The following is a 19576-nucleotide window of genomic DNA, read 5'->3' on the forward strand; positions in this document are numbered from 1 at the left end:
TCTGAGTCTTGAGACCCCGATCACTAGAACGAGTAGAGAGAAGCGCTCGCATATCACTCTCTCTCTTCTCACTGCAGAGGATGGAAACAAGACAGGCCTGTAGGCTTCCTATTGAATATCTCTTGCTTCCGCTCCTGTAGTGAGAGAGAGCACAATATGCAAGTTCTTCTCTTTCCTCGTTCTAGTGATCGGTGGGAGTCTCAGAAACTCAGATCCCTATCGATCAAAACCTTTAATGCGTCTCTACATAAGAGATTTTACCAAAACTCAGTGACCCTTTAAGGGATTGACCTACAAAATATTCAAGAAAATCTGTTGCCCTACCTGAAACCCTGATGTGTTCTGTCTTCCTTTCAAAAGATTTACCTAATGCAGGGGTGGCCAACCACAGACACAAAGAGCCAGGACAAAAAAAATTAAATAAATGTATGACTACCAGGAGCCACAAGCTATACATTTACACTCGAGTCACCGCATTTTCTGCCTTAAAGAAGCACCTAGAGGTGAAAAATAAGAAAAATATATTTTTCATCAGACCCAAGATAAAACCCCAAATCCTAGTCAGACCTCCAAATCAAACCTCCAAAATAAGACCGTACAAATCAGCCTCCAAATGTCAGACCCTCAGTGCTCAGACGCCCCATACTCAGATCAGAACCTCCCGCCCCATGCTCAGATCTATCATTTTAAATAAAAAAATTAATAAAATCGCCTACCTCACCATCGGGCATTGTTGCTACTCTGCAGGTCTGACATGCTCTCCAATGTGACCTGATGTGCACAGCATCAGGTCATAGTGTGCGTCTCCATGTACTAGCTTCTGACAGTGTGCATCAGGATGTAGTGATGAGAGTGCTGCAGCTGCAGAGTAGCAACGGTGCCCGATCAGGAGATGAGATCTCAGAACGGGGTGGAGAGTGCTCCCCGGCTCCACCGCTAAGGCCGCACTTAAAGAGACAAAGAGCTGTCTGCAGCTTGTGAGCCGCGGGTTGGCCACCCCTGACCTAATGTGTTCAGTGCTGGGAAGCAGAAGCCTCTTCTAGAGGACTCATTCTTGTTGGCTAGCCTGCGGTATTGCAGTAATCAATCTGATGTCTCCTCTCCCCAGATGGTGGGACTTCCAACACTGGAAACATTAGGTGGACATCCTGAGGGAAAAAAATCTAATTAACACCAGGGAGCACCAAAACAAGTAGGAAACAGTAATATACAGACACAAAAGACTTTTTTTTAAAGTGACTGACTCAAAAATTGTTCTGCCAACAGATGCTCGCATTGGCTATTGCATAAAGATGGAATAGGGTACATGCATACCTCTCTATGGTCCCTTCCCACCATCAGAGCAGCCAGCACACATGTATCTGTCTGCAGATGCCATCTCTATGATCAAATCTTGGGGGCCTTATTTTAACATCACATACAGTATAATATCAATAGGCACCACAAGTCTAACCTCTAAAGTAACACCATCTTCACCGGTCTGTTTTAATACGATCTCTTCCCTGTCCTCAGATCAGACTCCACCACCTGTCTTTGTTTATTCTGGGTTACATAGGACCTGTGTCCCTCGTCATCAGAGTCCTTTTAACCTCAAAAATGGTTTGATGAACCACAGGAACGTAGGGGGGCCGACATTAGAGCAGCAGCTGGGGATGGTGAACACATTGCGGAGAAAGTGCCAAAAATAATAGTGCTTATCTGCTAAATGGCAAGTGACAATACCCCCTCACCAAGCAAGGCTTCCTGGAGAGTCACCTAGAATTTCACACATTAAAAAAGGAACAAAATGTTACATATATAAGCTACAAAAAAAAAAGTCTAAAAATGATATATAACCCTATATACCCAGGTTACATAAAAGCACATAGAAAGGGAGGTTCCTCTAAAAATGAACTAGTTAAAGGGGTGTATTCACCAGAGTGTCAAGTAAAACGCTGCCAGAAACAAACCCTGAATACTGTTATTAACAACGTCTTTACATTTTTTGTTAAGCCGGTAATCTCATCCACACGCGATGGGAAATATCAACATGTAACTTGACATGTGCTGAGAACTTTAACCCGGGCCATATTTCACCTTGGACCAGACTGATTTTTGCTAATCTGACATGTGTCACTTTATGTGGTGATAAGTAAAAGCGTTTTAAAGTTATCCAGGCCATTCTGAGATTGCTTTCTCGTCACATATTGTACTTCTTGACAGTGGTAAATTTGAATCAAAATATTTCATTTTTATTTATAAAAAAAATACCAAATTTACCAAAAAAATTTAAAAATTTGCAACTTAAAAAATAACTAATTTACATTTCTCTGCTTTTAAGGCTACTTTCACACTTGCGCTTGATCGGCTCCGTTCTGAACAGATCCGATCATATTAATGCAGACGGAGGCTCCGTTCAGTACGGATCCGTCTGCATTAATAACTTAGAAAATTTTCTAAGTGCGCAAGATGCCTCCGCTTGAAGATTGAGCCATATGGTGACCTCTTCAAGCGGATCCGTTCCCATTGACTTACATTGTAAGTCTGAACGGACCCGCACGGCCAGGCGGACAGCTGAGCGCTGCAAGCAGCGTTAAGCTGTCCGCCTGGCCGTGCGGAGGCGAGCGGAGCGGAGGCTGAACGCCGCCAGACTGATGCAGTCTGAGCGGATCCGCTCCATTCAGACTGCATCAGGGCTGGACGGAGGCGTTCGGGTCCGCTCGTGAGCTCCTTCAAACGGAGCTCACGAGCGGACCGGCGAACGCTAGTGTGAAAGGAGCCTAAAACAGATAGTGATACCTCATATAATAGTTATTACTTTACATTCCCCGTATGTCTACTTCATGTTTGGATCGTTTTGTGAATGCCATTTTATTTTTTGGGACTTTAGAAGGCTTAGAAGTTTAGAAGCAAATCTTGAAATTTTTCAGAAAATTTCCAAAACCCACTTTTTAAAAAAGTACCAGTTCAGGTCTGAAGTCACTTTGATAGGCTTACATAATAGAAACCACACAGAAATTACCCTATTTTAGAAACTACACTCCTCAAGGTATTAAAAACTGATTTTATAAACGTTGTTAACCCTTTAGGTGTTCCACAAGAATTAATGGAAAATGGAGATTAAATTTCAAAATTATCACTTTTATGGCAGATTGTCCATTTTAATCATGTTTTTCTGCTAACAAAGCAAAGGTTAACAGCCAAACAAAACTCAAAATGTATTGCCCTGATTCTGTTGTTTACAGAAACACCCCATATGTGTCTGTAAACTGATGTAAGGGCACACGGCCGGGCGCAGAAGGAAAGGAATGCCATATGGTTTTTGGAGGGCAGATTTCACTGGGATAATTTTAACTTGCCATGTCACATTTGAAGACCCCCTGATGCACCCCTAGAGTAGAAACTACAAAAAGTGACCCCATTTTGGAAACTACGGGATAAGGTGGCAGTTTTATTGGTACTATTTTAGGGTACAGATGATTTTTAGTTGCTCTATATTACACTTTTTGTGAGGCAAAGTAACAAAAAAAAACTGTTTTGGCACAGTTTTTGTGTTGTTATTTACAACGTTCACGTGACTAACAACCTGCACTATAAAAATAGCTCATGATCTAACCTGACATGACAGTAACAAAATATGACATTTGTTTGTTTCAGTCTTACATAAAAAAGCATTCTTGAAAATAAATATTTTTTTTGTGTCTCCATATTCTGAAAGCCATAATTTTTTTATTTTTGGGGCGACTGTCTTATGTAGGGGCTTATTTTTTTCAGTATGAGATGACGGTTTGATTGGTACAATTGTGGGGTGTATATTGATCGCTTCCTATTACACTTTTTGTGATGTAGGTGACAAAATGGCTATTTTTTTTCTTTTTAACAGTGTTCACCTGAGGGGTTAAATCAGGTGATATTTTTACAGAGTAGGTTGTTATGGACGCGGCGATACCCAATATGTATACTTGTTTTTATTTAAGTTTTATACACTAATATTTTTAAAACAAACAAAAAAATTCATGTTTTAGTGTCACCATAGTCTGAGAGACATTTTTTTTTTATATTTTTTGGGCGATTCTCTTAGGTAGGGGCTCATTTTTGCGGGATGAGATGACGGTTTGAGTGGTACAATTTTGGGGTGCATATGACTTTTTGATCGCTTGCTATTACACTTTTTGTGATGCAAGGTGACAAAATGGCTTTTTGACACCGTTTTTATTATTTAGTTTTTTTTACAGTGTTCACCTGAGGGGCTAACTCATGTGATATTTTTATAGAGAAGGTTGTTATGGACGCTGAGATACCTAATATGTGCGTTTTTTCATTATTTCTTTTCTATTTTTAATTATAAAAGCAAGGGAAAGGGGCGTTTTTTTTTAACTTCAAAACATTTTTTATTCAAAACATTTTATTTTATTTTTTTACTTTATTTCTGTCCCACTCTGGGACTTCAACTTTTGGGGGTCTGATCCCCTCTGCAATGCATTACAATACATCTGTATTGTAATGCATTGTCTGTTAGTGTGTTACACTGAGTCATACACTAACAGGTTGCCTAGGAGACCCAACCTGAGGTTGGATCTCCTGGGCACCCGTAGAAGTCAGGTCCCGATGCCGTGCAAGGCATCGGGCTGCCTTCTGACACATCGAGTCCCCGCCACAGCAGCACGGGGACTCGATGCGCTCGCTCACTCACCCACCGAAAACAATGTCTATGTCGCAGTCAGCACAGACCACTGCATAGAAGGGGTTAATCCGCCGGCATCGCTGTAAACAGAAATGTCGGCGGATACAGCAGGGCCCGGCTATCAGGGACTGCCGGACCCCTGCATTGATTGGGCGCGCATCGCTCCGATGTCCGCCCGATCAACACGCCGTGCATGTATGGCAGACTGTATTCTGGCAATGCATCCCCCGACGTACATGCATGGCAGTTTGCGTTAAAGACTATGTACACCTTCAGGGGCATTTTTTTTTTTTTTTATGATTGCATTTTACTCATTATGGGCTAAAAATAATTTCTTCAATTGGTCTTTATAAAAAAAAAAAAAAATATTAAGCCGTTCTGTCACAAGGGGTTAACCAGCTGTGTGAATCCTACTTTCACTTTGTGCTGCTAATAAACCTTTTTTCTAAATTACTGAGCGGTGATAAACACTGATCAGCAAGATAATTGCGCTATAATGAGTGTTTAGAAGGTCAGATCAGGAGCCCGTCAGCTGAGCTACCTGACGGAAGTGCAATGCAATAATAAAAAAAACTGCTCCCAAAGATGTAGGTAGACTATCTGCAGTGTGACAGTAAAATTAGCATGTGACATCTAACAATTTTACGTCAAGAACCGTATGTTTGCACGTATCCTTCCAATGCTAAATTATACCCAATAAGGTGCAGCCCAGGAGGCCACAACGCTCTGTGCCGTATACACGACGAGAAAAATTCTGTTCCAGCACACAGCGACCCGTTCAGGAAGGTTGCAATACAGACAGGATTACACATGCAACATCAGCAGGTCCTAAAAGCCTGAACGTGGATCACTAGAGGGTTTTATGGTGATCCGAGTTCTGCTGAGTAGAACCATGTATGTTCCAGGTATGTCTGTTCAGATGCTTTCACGTGTAGGTTTTTAATGGCATTTTTCGGACCTAAATTTTTTTGCAGTAAAAAAACTAGCTCCAGATGTTAGCGGAAGATCTATGAGAAACAGGAAATGCAGGACACAATAGTGTTTTCTTTTTTTTGGTAATGGCGTTTTTCGTTAATTATAAATGTGGAATTTTGTCTTTGTATTTAAAAACACCAATGGCCCAGATTTACTAGTGTGTGCCAAAATCGGTCTAAAAAAAGTGTCGCAAATTGGCACCATAGGGTTTCTACACTTTTTCCGATATGCTTGACAAGGGAGAATATTGTAAAGGTGATGGGTCTAACACAGACCCTTTTGCAACAAAATTGCGCCACAAGTCTTGAGTCAAAATCTGTTTCAAAGTAAGCTGACCTATACTTGGTATAGAGTCAAAGTGTCTAGGGGTTTTACTAGCACCTTCTCTATAGGGGTAAACCCTAGAAAAGAAAATGCTAGCGGGAAGACGTGCAAAAGACATAAGAAAATATGACAATAAAACCAAAACAAAAAAACACATCCTGGTATTCTGATGTTTTAGTGGGGGAGATTTATCAAACTGGTGTAAAGGAAAACTGGCTTAGTTATCCATAACAACCAATCAGGTTCTACATTTCATTTTTCAAAGCTCCTTTGGAAAAAGAAAGGTGGAATCTGATTGGTTGCTATGGATAACTAAGCCAGTTTTCCTTTACACCAGTTTTTGATAAATATCCCATGTGTATAGAATGGGTTCAAACAAGAATTTTGTGGCGTTTTTTCTGCACTTCTGCAATTTTTGTGGTGTTTATTGCGCATTTTTCTTGGTGTGCTTATTGTTTCATTTGGCAGCATGTTAAAACTATGTTTTACTTTCTATTGCCTCCATAGAGAAAAATGCTTGGGAGAAAAAAATAATAATAATAAAACACCACAAAAAATGCATGCAATAAAGAGAAAACTGCAGGCTGTTCCTATGGCACATCAAATTTGTATGTATTGGCCGTTATACAGACACTTAAATAGAGATATGATATAAAAATGCCAAAAATGTAATTGGATCCCCTGATAAAGCCATGAGAATGACCATCCTGAAATGCAAATACTATTTCAGTTAGTGTTAGAGCACCCTCTGCTGTCTGAACCAAATACTGCATCCAACAGATCCCACATGGTGTATATGCGCAAAACTATTGGCGTCAATAAAATGTACACTTTACTGTATGTCAAAACTGAAGACTGGCACACCAAAAAAATATATATCTCACTGGTCGTAGCTTCAGCCAGTGATTTAGGGCACAGCTACACTGCGACAAGTGTCGTGCAACTTTTATATAAGTGTATGTCAATGGTGTTGCAACACGACACATGATGCGACTGCTAAGCAACAGTCTCATAAAATCCAACTGTTGCATGTGGCGCACAACTCCATTGACTTCGATGCATGACACGTGACTCGCTTGCCTGATGGCTGTGTTTTCACCGCCAAATCTTATCTCTAAAATAGTCGACACCTGTGGCCGTGTAGCAGTAGCCTAACTCCACAGACATCCGAGTGTCAACTGGGAGCAGGAAACAGAGACCCTGAAGCACATGCTTGCCGGGCAGGAACACCTCCCCCAGAGATCAGGAAAGGCGTCCCATTGCAGTAATAAGCTTAATTACTAGTATATCCCAAGTCAGGCCTGCGGGTGGCAGCACTGTATTGGAATATACTGATCTTTGTAAGGGGTGATGGATAAAATTCCATTACTTTATACAAACTGCAATCTAATCATTGCATATTGAGCTCCACAAATATATATTTATAAATAAAATAAAAAATTCTAAATGGTGGCATTAGAAAGTACATCTTGTCCCCCAAAAAAACAGCTCTGGGAAGGCAGAGGGTAAAAAATGGAAACTGAAAATTGCCATGTCAGGAAGGGGTTTCATGCTGCTAGGTTCTAACCGCTCCGATGCATGCCGAGGGGGGTCCCCCTGTTCATGCTCTCCAGGTTCTCCCTCCTACTGCTGGCTGACAGTTTTTCCAACTGAAATCAGCGGCAGAAGCGGAGAGATCTGGAGCTCAGGAATATTTTTCAAAACAAGATTTCTGAGAGTCTGGTGACCAGTCCCCAGTATCAGATCGGTGGTGGTTCAACACCCGTGACCACTGCTGATCATCAGTCACGTGGCCTAGGTGCAGCTCAGTGCCATTCAAGCTGGGTTAGTATACAATGTACAGTGCTGTGTTTGATAAGCTGCATGGCCTCATCACACAGCTGATCAGCGGGGGCCCTGGATGTCGGCCCCCGGACGATCCGAGATTTATGACCTATCCTGTGGAGAGGCCATCAATATCCAAATCCTGGAAAACCTTTTTGGACCTTTCCCAACTGGCAATTTTCAGTTTTTGTGTCTTAATTTTTCACTCCCTGCCTTACCAGACCCATAATTTTTCTATCTACATATTGTATAAGGCCCCATTCACACGTCCGCAATTTCATTCAGCATTTTGCAGAACTCAATTGCGGACCCATTCACTTCCAGGTCCGCATTTCCATTCCCGGAATAAAAATATAACATGTCCTATTCTTGTCTGCAATTGCGGACAAGAATTGGCATATTCTATTAGTGCCGGCAATGTGCAGTATGCAAAATGCGGATCCGCAAAACACGTTACGGACGTGTGAATGGAGCCTAAGGGCTTGTTTTTTGCAGGCCAAGTTGCACTTTCTAATGGCACCATTTAATTGCATATGATGTAGTGGGAAACTGGGAAAAAAGAAAAATCTAAATGGGGCGGAATCACCATATTCTGACCCATATAACTTTTAGATATTTATGTCTATGGAGCTGTGTGAGGCCTCATTTTTTGCAGGGCGATCTGTAGTTTTTAGTGATTTTGTCTAAAACTTTTTGATCACTTTATATTCAATTTTTTTGCAAGGTAAAGCAACAAAAAAAAGGCATATCAGCCATTTTGATTTTCTTTTCGTTACGCCTTTCACCGTACGGGATAAATATGTTTATATTTTTATACTACAGGTGCTACGTCGAGCGGCGATAAAAATGATCTTAATTTATCTTTACAACTCAACTCTAGGCAGGTCTGTTTTAGTAAATGATTATATTCCACATAAAAATGACAATGCCGGATCATATATTCTTATGACTATGTTGTGCCATTTTTATTCTATTCTTGCTAGAAGTTTATGGATAAAGGTACAGATGGGGGTTACCAGTTGAGTGTGTGTCCCTGTATAGTCTAGCCTCGTCCAATCAGTTTAGCCAGTGGCAGACTGAGCAGGGACACACCCCCAACTGGTAACACCCATCTGTACCTTTATGCATAAACGTCTAGCAGGAATAAGGTAAGAACGGTACATCATAGAGTTATAAGAAACTATTATCCAGAACTGGTATTACATGGGAAATGAGGATTGTTACTAAAACAGACATGTCAGGAGAGGCGACAGCTCCTTTTTAGAAGACTTTTCCCATTTTTTTATACAAAGTTGACATTTGACCAAGATATTTATCTCACCCAGCATGGGTATATGTAAAATGACACCCCAAAACACATTCCCCAACTTCTCCTGAGTACGGCGATACCAGATGTGTGACACTTTTTTGCAGCCTAGATGCGCAAATGGGCCCACATTCCAAAGAGCACCTTTCGGATTTCACCGGCCATTTTTTACAGATTTTGATTTCAAACTACTTTGCACGCATTTGGGCCCCTAAAATGCCAGGGCAGTATAACTACCCCACAAGTGACCCCATTTTGGAAAGAAGACACCCCAAGGTATTTCATGATGGGCATAGTGAGTTCATGGAAGTTTTTATTTTTTGTCACAAGTTATTGAAATATAAGACTTTGTAAGGAAATAAAAAAAAAAATCATCATTTTCCGCTAACTTGTGACAAAAAATAAAAAGTTCTATGAACTCACTATGCCCATCAGCGAATAGCGGGTGTCTACTTTCCGAAATGGGGTCATTTATGGGGTTTTTCTACTGTCTGGGCATTGTAGAACCTCAGGAAACATGACAGGTGCTCAGAAATTGAGAGCTGCTTCAAAAAGCGGAAATTCACATTTTTGTACCATAGTTTGTAAACGCTATAACTTTTACCCAAGCATTTTTTTTTATCAGAGACATGTAAAACAATACATTTAGGGAAAAATGTATTTATAGATGTCATTTTTAAAAAAAAAAATTTACAACTGAAAGTGAAAAATGTCATTTTTTTGGAAAATTTTGTTAAATTTCGATTATTAACAAAAAAAAGTTAAAATGTCAGCAGCAATGAAATACCACCAAATGAAAGCTCTATTAGTGAGAAGAAAAGGAGGTAAAATTCATTTGGGCGGTAAGTTGCATGACTGAGCAATAAATGGTGAAAGTAGTGTCGTGCAGAAGTGTAAAAAGTGGTCTGGTCATTAAAGGGACACTGACAGGCCCAATAACCATAATTAGCTGTACATATCCATGCACAGGTCTTCTAATGTGCATTAAAAACATATAAGTATCCCCCCTGTCCACCTTATGAATACAGTTAACTCACATTTTATAACCTGAACTAATCGCTGTTCTTTCTGCCCAAGGGGCGAGGTTTCAGCTCCACTTGCGCCCAGCCAGCATCAGCCCAACCTCCGTTTTTGAAGCGCCGCCCAGCTCATCAATATTCACTTAGCTGGGCGGCTTCTGCAGTCCCCGACCTTCCGAGATCCGACGCATGCCCCATAGAAAGCTATGGGCATCGGACTCGCTTTCAGCTTCTGCACATGCACCCGCAACCCATAGCTTTCTATTGGGCATGCGCCAGATCTCGGAAGGTCGGGGACTGCAGAAGCCGCCCAGCTAAGTGAATATTGATGAGCTGGGCGGCGCTTCAAAAACTGCGGTTGGGCTGATGCTGGCTGGGCGCAAGAGAAGCTGAAACCCTGCCCCTTGGGCAGAAAGAACAGCGATTAGTTCAGGTTATAAAACGTGAGTTAACTGTATTCATAATGTGGACAGGGGGGATACTTATATGTTTTTAATGCACATTAGAAGACCTGTGCATGGATATGTACAGCTAATTATGGTTATTGGGCCTGTCAGTGTCCCTTTAAGGGTGTTTCAGCTAGGGGGGTTGAAGTGGTTAAAGGCTTCCGTCATAATACAAGTCTATGGGCATAATGGACTCCTGCATAATGGAAACCAGACGGATCCGTTCTGCTGCCATTAGACTTGTATTATAAAGGCTTCCATTTTGACTTCCGTCTTATGGATTCCGTTATTTTCCGCTATAACCATATAATAATGGAAAACAATGACAGAATCCATAGCGGTGAAGTGAACAAACCCTTAATTGCTCAGTTATTTCCATCAGTGATTTTGAGCCAAAACCCAGGTGCGGCTCTGAACGCAGAACAGGCGCAGATCTTCTTCCAATCACTGATGGAAATTACTGACCAAATAACTGAATGATTTTTATCTCAGACAACCTCCTTAACTAGACTTTTAACCCTTTGACTGCGATTGCGTTCCGTTGTTCAGTTCAGCGGGTGCAATGTGTTTTGCACGCGCATGATAAAAAACTGATTGTAGTACCCAGACCCGAACTACTTCACTGAAGTTCAGGTTTGGGTTCAAGGTTGTGTAGATGTAATTATTTTCCCTTATAACATGGTTATAAGGGAAAATAATAGCATTCTTATTACAGAATGCATAGTACTGGAGGGGTTAAAAAAAAAAAAATTATATATATAATTTAACTCACCTTAATTTACTTGTTCGCACAGCCCGGCTTCTCTTCTTTCTTCAGGACCTGGGTAAAGGACCTTTGATGACATCACTGCGATCATCACATGGTCCATCATCATGGTGATGTATCATGTGACGGACCATGTGATGAGCGCAGTGACGTCACCACAGGTCCATTTCCTCAAAGAAGAAGAAAGAAGAAAAGCCAGGCTGCACGAACAAGTGGATTAAAATGAGTTAAATTATTTTATTTATTTTTTTAACCCCTCCAGCCCTATTGTACTAAGCATTCTGTATTAAGAACGCTATTATTTTCCCTTATAACCATGTTATAAGGGAAAATAATAACGATCGGGTCCCCATCCCGATCGTCTCCTAGCAACCGTGCGTGAAAATCGCACCTCATCCGCACTTGCTTGCGATTTTGCTTCACTTCTATAGGGCCTGCGTTGCGTGAAAAACGCACAAAATAGAGCTTGCTGCGATTTTCACGAAAAATGCACAAGTGACGCGTGAAAATCACCGCTCATGTGCACAGCCCCATATAAATTAATGGGTCCGGATTCAGTGCCGGTGCAATGCGTTCACCTCACTCATTGCACCCACGCGGAAATCTCGCCCGTGTAAAAGAGGCCTTAGAGTGGTCCAACTTTCAGCACCCTCACTGATTAGCTGTCTGAAGGGGTCACTGTTTACGTCGGTCCTGACCCTCAACAACAAAAAACAGTGGTCATTACTTTCTCTGCCCTCTGATAATCCTGTCCCAGTCTACATAGCGCAGCTTTTTCAGTGTTTTGCGGTCTGCCAAAAAAAACGGATCCGCAAAAAATACTGATGACATCCGTGTGCATTCTGTTTTTAGCGGAATGGAACATCTGGCCCCAATAGAACAGTACTATCCTTGTCCGTTATGCGGACAATAATAGGACATATTCTATCTTTGAACGGAACGGAAAGCATACGAAGTACATCAGTTTCGTTTTTTGCCTGCCGGATCTGGAAATCTGCATCTGTTTCTATTTTTTTTTTCACATTTTTACCGAAAGAACGGATCCGGCATTGCGGTATTTTTAATGCTGGATCCGGCACTAATACATTTCAATGTAAATTAATGCCAGATCCGACATTCCGGCAACTGATCCGGAATTTTGGACGGAGATAATACTGCAGCATGCAGTATTTCCACCGTCCAAAACGCCGTTCTGTGACTGAACTGATGACATCCTGAACGGATTTCTCTCTATTCAGAATGCATGGGGATAAAACTGATCAGTTCTTTTCCGGTATTGAGCCCCTGTGATGGAACTCAGTGCCGGAAAAGAAAAATGCTAATGTGAAAGTACCCTTATGATAAAAACTGGATTAAAAATTCCTTTCTGTATGAAACTTTGAGTCTGAACTCATCCTATATAATTTAACCTCTCGGGTTCTGTACCAGCCTCTGTCCACACTAGTGTTACGCATTTTAGGAAATCGTTCCTGTCTTTTATCCTGTGGAAAAAAATTTTAGTCAGTACTCACCCTCTGTTGCGCCTCCATCTCTGCTGCACTCACTCTGCTTCTGGATTTCCTAAGAATCTAGGAGCACCCCTTTAACGGACTAGGGAACTAGTGTGAACGGAGCCGTATGTAAATATAAGATCACCCCCACCATTGATCCAAGCTGCTGATCTGACATACAAACCTTGCCACAACCAGGAGGTCCCCAAAGTATGAAAGACGGGATGTCGTTGGCCTGGAGCAGGGTTCGGAGCATGGTGTTCTCCCCTACGACCTTGTTCTGGCCCATATAGTCCTCCAAGGTGCATGGTCTCATTCTGTCGGCCAGAGGTTTGCCATCTAATTTCTCCGCCAAGTTCGTATCTTTCTGGTTGTTCCCAGACGGTGGCTGATGATTCCGAAAATGTTCTTCATTTTGGCCTTCACAAGCTGAGGCGGCACTTATGTTCTGCTTAGCCTCTGGCCTTTTGGATGACGCTACAGAAAAGAAAGGAGCCTTGGGTGGCGTTACGTCAGGTGCCCGCTCACCAACCCTGTGTTTATGGAATAAAGGGAAGCTGGCGCCTCCCAATCCCAGAAGCCTCCCTGGGCTACGAGCGCCGTCAGGGGCATCACCCTCCTGCGGGGAAAGACGCCTCTTCTTGGCTGTCACTCCGCTTGGCACTTGGAGGCAGGTGTCAAGATGGGCATTGATTTCTGAATCTGGCACCTCCAGGGCACACACTGGGCATTTCACTGTGCTAGCTGCACTGTCATGCTGTGATGCCCCAGGCTCCTCTGCCACATGGTCCATACTGCAAACAGTCCTATATAGTAATAAAGCAGAATATTGAGGAGTTTCTGCCAAAATCAGAGAGAAGCAGCAAAGTCACAGCAGGGTATTGTGGGCAATGATTCCCTGAAACCACCTACAGCAATTCCATACAGTACTAAGAGCCACTTATTATCATAGGCACCGACTCCGAGCAATGCCACTGCTAATGGCGGCAGGTACAGATACCGCACGGAGCTTCAGCCAGACTCCCGCGTAGTGTAGCCCGGTACTAGCAGCCGTCTCCTTCCTCTTCCTCCTCAGTCATGTGGCGCCGTATAACCAGAGCACCATGGGAGATGAAGTCCCGGCTCGGCCGCGCTGGCTTCTTGCCCGTCCTGTCACGAGATGGGGACACTGGCGGGAACCTTTCCTCACAGACTGCTGTCTAATGGCGCATTTACTTCCCGGTCCCTGTGTACTTTCAGAGGCATGACGTCCTCACAGTGCCAAACCCCGGAGTAATGCAATGGAACACACAGGGGCACGTGCATGCACCATTTTATCTTCCTCGCCGTGCCAAAGTCACTAGGGTTTTGTACTAAATTTGGGGTGAAATATGTGCATGTGCCCACCTGTACGGCTCTGCTTGTGAATACATGCCCCCCACCCCCACGGACAGCCCCTCTTTTTGGCCTGGGAAATAAATGTGCATTAATAAACTTAGTTTCTGGAACAATTCAATATCTGGCTGCTTCCCACCTGTATATTAGACAACTATATATTTTTTCATAATTTAGTGCAATTAGAACCTTAAAATATGTATAATCAGAGTATTTCTGTGCTATTTAAAGTGGTATCCAGCACAAGAAAAAAGAAAACTCCCATATGCTGTAAAAAAAAAATAACTAACATATTATATCCACCTCACCTCCTGCTACTGCCTCAACATGGCTGAAAATGCAGGACAACAAATGACCCGCCTCAGTCACTGATTGGAGAGGATCTTTCATACAAGGAGGTGTAAGTGTCCCTCTTCGACTACCCTAAACGTTGGGTGGTATGTATACATGTAAACATACCCTGACGGTGCCCACCTATACCGCTCTGTTTGTGAATATGTTTGGCGTATGTAGCCATGAGCTCCCATTGCATATTCCTAAGGGGTGGGCAAACTGCAGTACTCCATCTGTTGTGAAACTACAATTGGCAAGCAGTTCCGTCGCCGTAACGTATGCCAACTGATGGCATTTGTAAGACTGATCAGGATCCCGATCAGTCTAAAAAATGCCTTGAAATGCCGGATCCGTCTTTCCAGTGTCAACCGGAAAAAAAGAAACCGGCATTTATTTTTTTCACCTTTTTTGCGGTCTGCGCATGCGTAGACCGGAAGGACGGATCCAGCATTCCAGTATTTTGAATACCGGATCCGGCACTAATACATTCCTATGGCATTCAGGCAAGTTTTTAGTTTTTTTGGCCAGAGATAAAACCGTAGCATGCTGCGGTTTTCTCTTTTGCCTGATCAGTCAAAAAGACTGAACTGAAGACATCCTGATGCATCCTGAACGGATTACTCTCCATTCAGAATGCATGGGGATATGCCTGATCAGTTCTTTTCCGGTATTGAGCCCCTAGGACGGAACTCTATGCCGGAAAAGAAAAACGCAGGTGTGAAAGTACCCTTAGGCCTCTTTCACACGAGTGTGACGGATTGGCTCCGGATGCGTTCACTGAAACGCGCACCATTTTGCAAGCAAGTTCAGTCAGTTTTGTCTGCGATTGCGTTCAGTTGTTCAATTTTTTCTGCGCGGGTGCAATGCGTTGTGATGCGTTTTTCACACGCGCAATCGCAATAAAAAACTGAAGGTATACAAACAACATCTCTTAGCAACCATCAGTAAAAAACGCATTGCATCCGCATTTGCTTGCGGATGCAATGCGTTTTTCACAGAAGCCCTATTCACTTCTATGGGGCCAGGGCTGCGTGAAAAACGCAAAATATAGAACATGCTGCGCAGAACTGATGCATGAAAAAAAAATCTTATGTACACAGCCCCATTGAAATGAATGGGTCAGGATTCAGTGCGGGGGCTATGTGTTCACGCATTGCACTCACTCGTGTGAAAAGGGCATTAGAGTTCTGAGAAGAGCAGAGCAAGTATGCATCTGGGAGTTGTAGTTTCGCAACAGCTGGAGTGCCGCCATTCACCATGCATACAGTATGCCAGGTAGGGTTGCCACCTGGCTGGTATTTTAGTGGCCCTGCCAGTGCCAGTAATCCTAACAGGACTGCTGCTACTAATGAGCTCTTCCATTGCGGAGCACTTATTAGTGCAGCCTTTACCTTCCCCCTGTGTTAATAAAAAAAAAAAACACTCATCTCCTCCATTTGCTTGCGCTGTTGACTGGAGGACAGGACCTGCGAGACGATATCACGCTGGAGCACAGGTCCTGTCCTGAGCTTTCAGTCAGCAGTGAGCATCCATCGCAGCAGCAGCAAATAGAGGAGGTGAGTGTTTTTAGTTTTTTTTTTGCAGAAGCAGAGAATGGGAGCATTATTCTAACTGGGGTAACCAATGGTGGGCATTATTCTAACTGGGGTAACTAATGGGGGGCATTATACTAACTGTGGGAACTAATGGGGGGCATTATACTAACTGGGGGCACTAATGGGGGACATTATTCTAACTGGGGGCACTAATGGGGGTATTATTCTAACGGGGGCACTAATTGGGGCATTATTCTAACTAGGAGCACTAATAGGGGGCATTATTCTAACTTGGGGCATTATTCTAACTGGGGGGCACTAATGGGGGCATTATTCTAACTGGGGGCACTAACGAGGCATATTATTCTTGCGGGGGCACTAATGGAGGCATTATTCTTCCTGGGGGGCACTAATGGGGGCATTATTCTTCCTGGGGGGCACAAATAGGGGCATTATTCTTACTGGGGGCACAAATGGGGGGGAATTATTCTTCCTGGGGGACACTAATGGGAGGCATTTATTCTGGGGTGCACTAATGAGGGCATTATTAATTCTGGGTGGCAGTAATGGGGGCATTAATAATATTGGTAGCCACAGTATGATAGCGACGTAACACCCCGTGTGCCACTTCCCACAACCACACCCCCTCTGTGTTGTGGCTTAACTTGGCCAGTATTTTTATTCGGGAAAGGTGGCAACCCTAATGCCAGGGTGCCCTTTTTTCATACACGGGGCAGTCTGTGTCGCATACCTTTTTGTTGCTGCATAGCAGGCACATGGGTGTGATGTAATAAAGGGGTTTTAGGAGAGCCAGTAAGGGTCCCCCAACTCACCTTTATTATTCATAATACTTCTTTAGGAGAAAGTCTGTATCCGCAAAATGGGTCCGGATCCGTTCCGCAATGTTGCAGAACGGATCCGGACCCATTCATTTTTAATGGGGCCGCAAAAGATGCGGACAGCACAGAGTGTGCTGTCCGCATCCGCACTTCCGTTCCACATCCGCACGTCTGGTCCGCAAACAAATAGAATATGTCCTATTCTTGTTCGCAGACACGTAAAGGCATTTCTATTTAAAGTGCCGGCCATGTGCGGTCCGCAAAATGCCGAACACACGTGGCCGGTATCCGTGTTTTGCGGCAGTATATTGTTCTACACTGTGGGATTCGGAGCTGCTGGGGCAGTATTTTGTGCTGAACTATAGTATTGCTGGCCTTTCCTACCATCAGTTTGGACTTGCCTACAACATGGGGCCACTTCTAGGTTTTTCTCCAGGGCCACTTTAAATTTCCCATTCTAGCCCTGCCACTTACTGATCAGGGAGCTAAATCGGAGAAAAGGAAGTGGTCCATTCTTCCTAAAACGATCAGCAATCAGCCCTAATCCAGTACTCATGATCACCACAGTTCACACTATGCAGAAAAGCAGGTTTGTGCATGTCCACACAGATCTTTCCCTTGTTGATGAGTGCTGCTTGATTAAAGGGAGTCTGTCATCAGCATTTCAAATTTTTAACCCTTCCCATAGCTTTCTAGCATGCTTACAGTTAATAAAAACGTTACCTTTAGCATTAAACCTGGACTTATAAAACCGTAAAAAAAACATCTTTGTAACATATGCAAATGAGGGCTCACAGTGCCCAGGGGCGGCGTTACCCTCGTAGGTGCCCTGCTAGCTCAGCCTTTTCTTCGCTTCCCTCCGCCCGCCCATCCTTTCCCTCTGACCGCCTATCTACTAACTTGTTGTTTTGCCGAGATCCCGCACCTGCACACTGAGTCCTTCGGCCGGCGCATGCGCACCGCGATGCCCATTCCTTGTACGGCATCACAGTAATTAATGCACATGCTCCGGCTTCGGTGATGTGAACTGATCCTAACATGTTTTTTAATCAGCAGCTTCAGTGGTTTTTGCATCATGGCGGCAGTCCACGCTGCTTTCGGGCTTGTGGTGAGGAGGGTGGACTCCTGCTTCCTGACATAGATACATACATAACATTTTCCTGCAGCCATCACTGTGGAAAACTCAGTGATTTCACATCTTCCACTGGTAACGACATAAATCCCTATGCACTGAGCTCCCTCTAGTGGTGGCTGGTTTTATCATAGTATGAAGGGAAGCAGAAAATTTAGAGCTGGATGGTGGTAGGGGCAGGGGTCTATGCCAGATGCTTGACATTGAGCAATATGGAGTCAGCATTAACACTATATTTATGGAGCATCTGTTCCACATTTTCCAATAGAAGTTGGATGAAATGGGTGGAGCGTGACTTTTTTATTTATTTAAAATTTGTATGGTTTTGGGTCACTTGGAAAAAAAATTGTTTTCCAATTAACATCTTACAGGATATACCATAAGAACTAATCAGTGACGCTAGAGAGCAGGAGTTGACCAAATGTGAGCATAAATTCACTTGTTTAGAGTCTACTAAGTATAAGGCCTCCTTCACACGGGCGTCGCGGGTGAGGGCCGGATGTGTTCAGGGTGCATTGCGGGAAACCCGCGCGAGTAGGTACGCAATTGCAGTCAGTTTTGTCTGCGATTGCGTTCCGATGTTCAGTTTTTTTCACGCGAGTGCAATGCGTTTTGCACGCGCGTGAGAAAAAACTGAATGTGGTACCCAGACCCGAACCCAGACTTCTTCACTGAAGTTTGGCTTTTGGTTAGGTGTTCTGTAGATTTTATTATTTTCCATTATAACATGGTTATAAGGGAAAATAATAGCATTCTTAATAGAGAATGCTTGGTAAAATGTGCCTTTAGGGGTTAAAAAATAATTAACTCACCTCATCCACTGGATCGCGCAGCCAGCATCGTCTTCTTTCTTCTTCTTTCAGTACCTTTAAAAGGACCTTTGATGACGTAATTGCGCTCACCACGTGGTGAGCGTGGTGACGTCAGCGCAGGTCCTGCTGAAAGAATCTTCTACTTTTGACATCTGAGGTTACTTAGAAGTCCATGGAAACATTTTACAACATTTGATGATATTAGTCCTACATACACATCATTGAGCGCTATGTATCATGACAGAGTGCCTGCTAGCCCAAAAAAAAAAATCTACTTTTCTACCATATTTAGGAAATTATTTCTCACTTGCGAGTCTGTCCAATAGCCAACTCATGCAGATGATGGGGACTTTCTTTCATGCAGTGTTGCCATAGCCTTCTTGGTGCCCTCACTGATATGTTTTTCCTTACCTTGTCATCAGACATTAGAGAGATGACTAGATCTTGGCAGTGTAACTGTGATGCCACGTTTCTCCAATTATTGATGACAGTTTTTCATGTCACATTACTTCAAATTATTTTGTGTCTGTATACTGATCAGTTACTTCTAACAATTTGATCTCCATCCCCTACATATTTTGGACTCTCCTTTCAGGCCATGGGTATCTCATCATAGGGAGACCTGTCACCACCAAAAAGACCCCTGAACCACCCACAGTACCTCACAGCTGAGGGTACTTTCTTTTCCGGCACTGAGTTCCGTCATGTCTTCAGTTCAGTCACTGAACAGCGTTTTGG

General features: G+C 43.2%; 1 protein-coding gene across 1 annotated transcript in view; it reads right to left on the minus strand.

The window, feature by feature from the left end:
• The window catches only part of WRNIP1 (WRN helicase interacting protein 1), a 115014-nt gene extending 101001 nt beyond the window's left edge, over positions 1-14013 (minus strand). Inside the window, exon 1 of the mRNA XM_044293967.1 lies at positions 12998-14013. Coding sequence (XP_044149902.1) covers positions 12998-13606 — 609 coding nt within the window. The 5' untranslated portion in view covers positions 13607-14013. The remainder of the gene's footprint in view (positions 1-12997) is intronic.
• Positions 14014-19576: the final 5563 nt, after the last annotated feature.

The sequence above is a fragment of the Bufo gargarizans genome, chromosome 5 (assembly GCF_014858855.1).
Source record: "Bufo gargarizans isolate SCDJY-AF-19 chromosome 5, ASM1485885v1, whole genome shotgun sequence".
Lineage (NCBI taxonomy): Eukaryota > Metazoa > Chordata > Amphibia > Anura > Bufonidae > Bufo > Bufo gargarizans.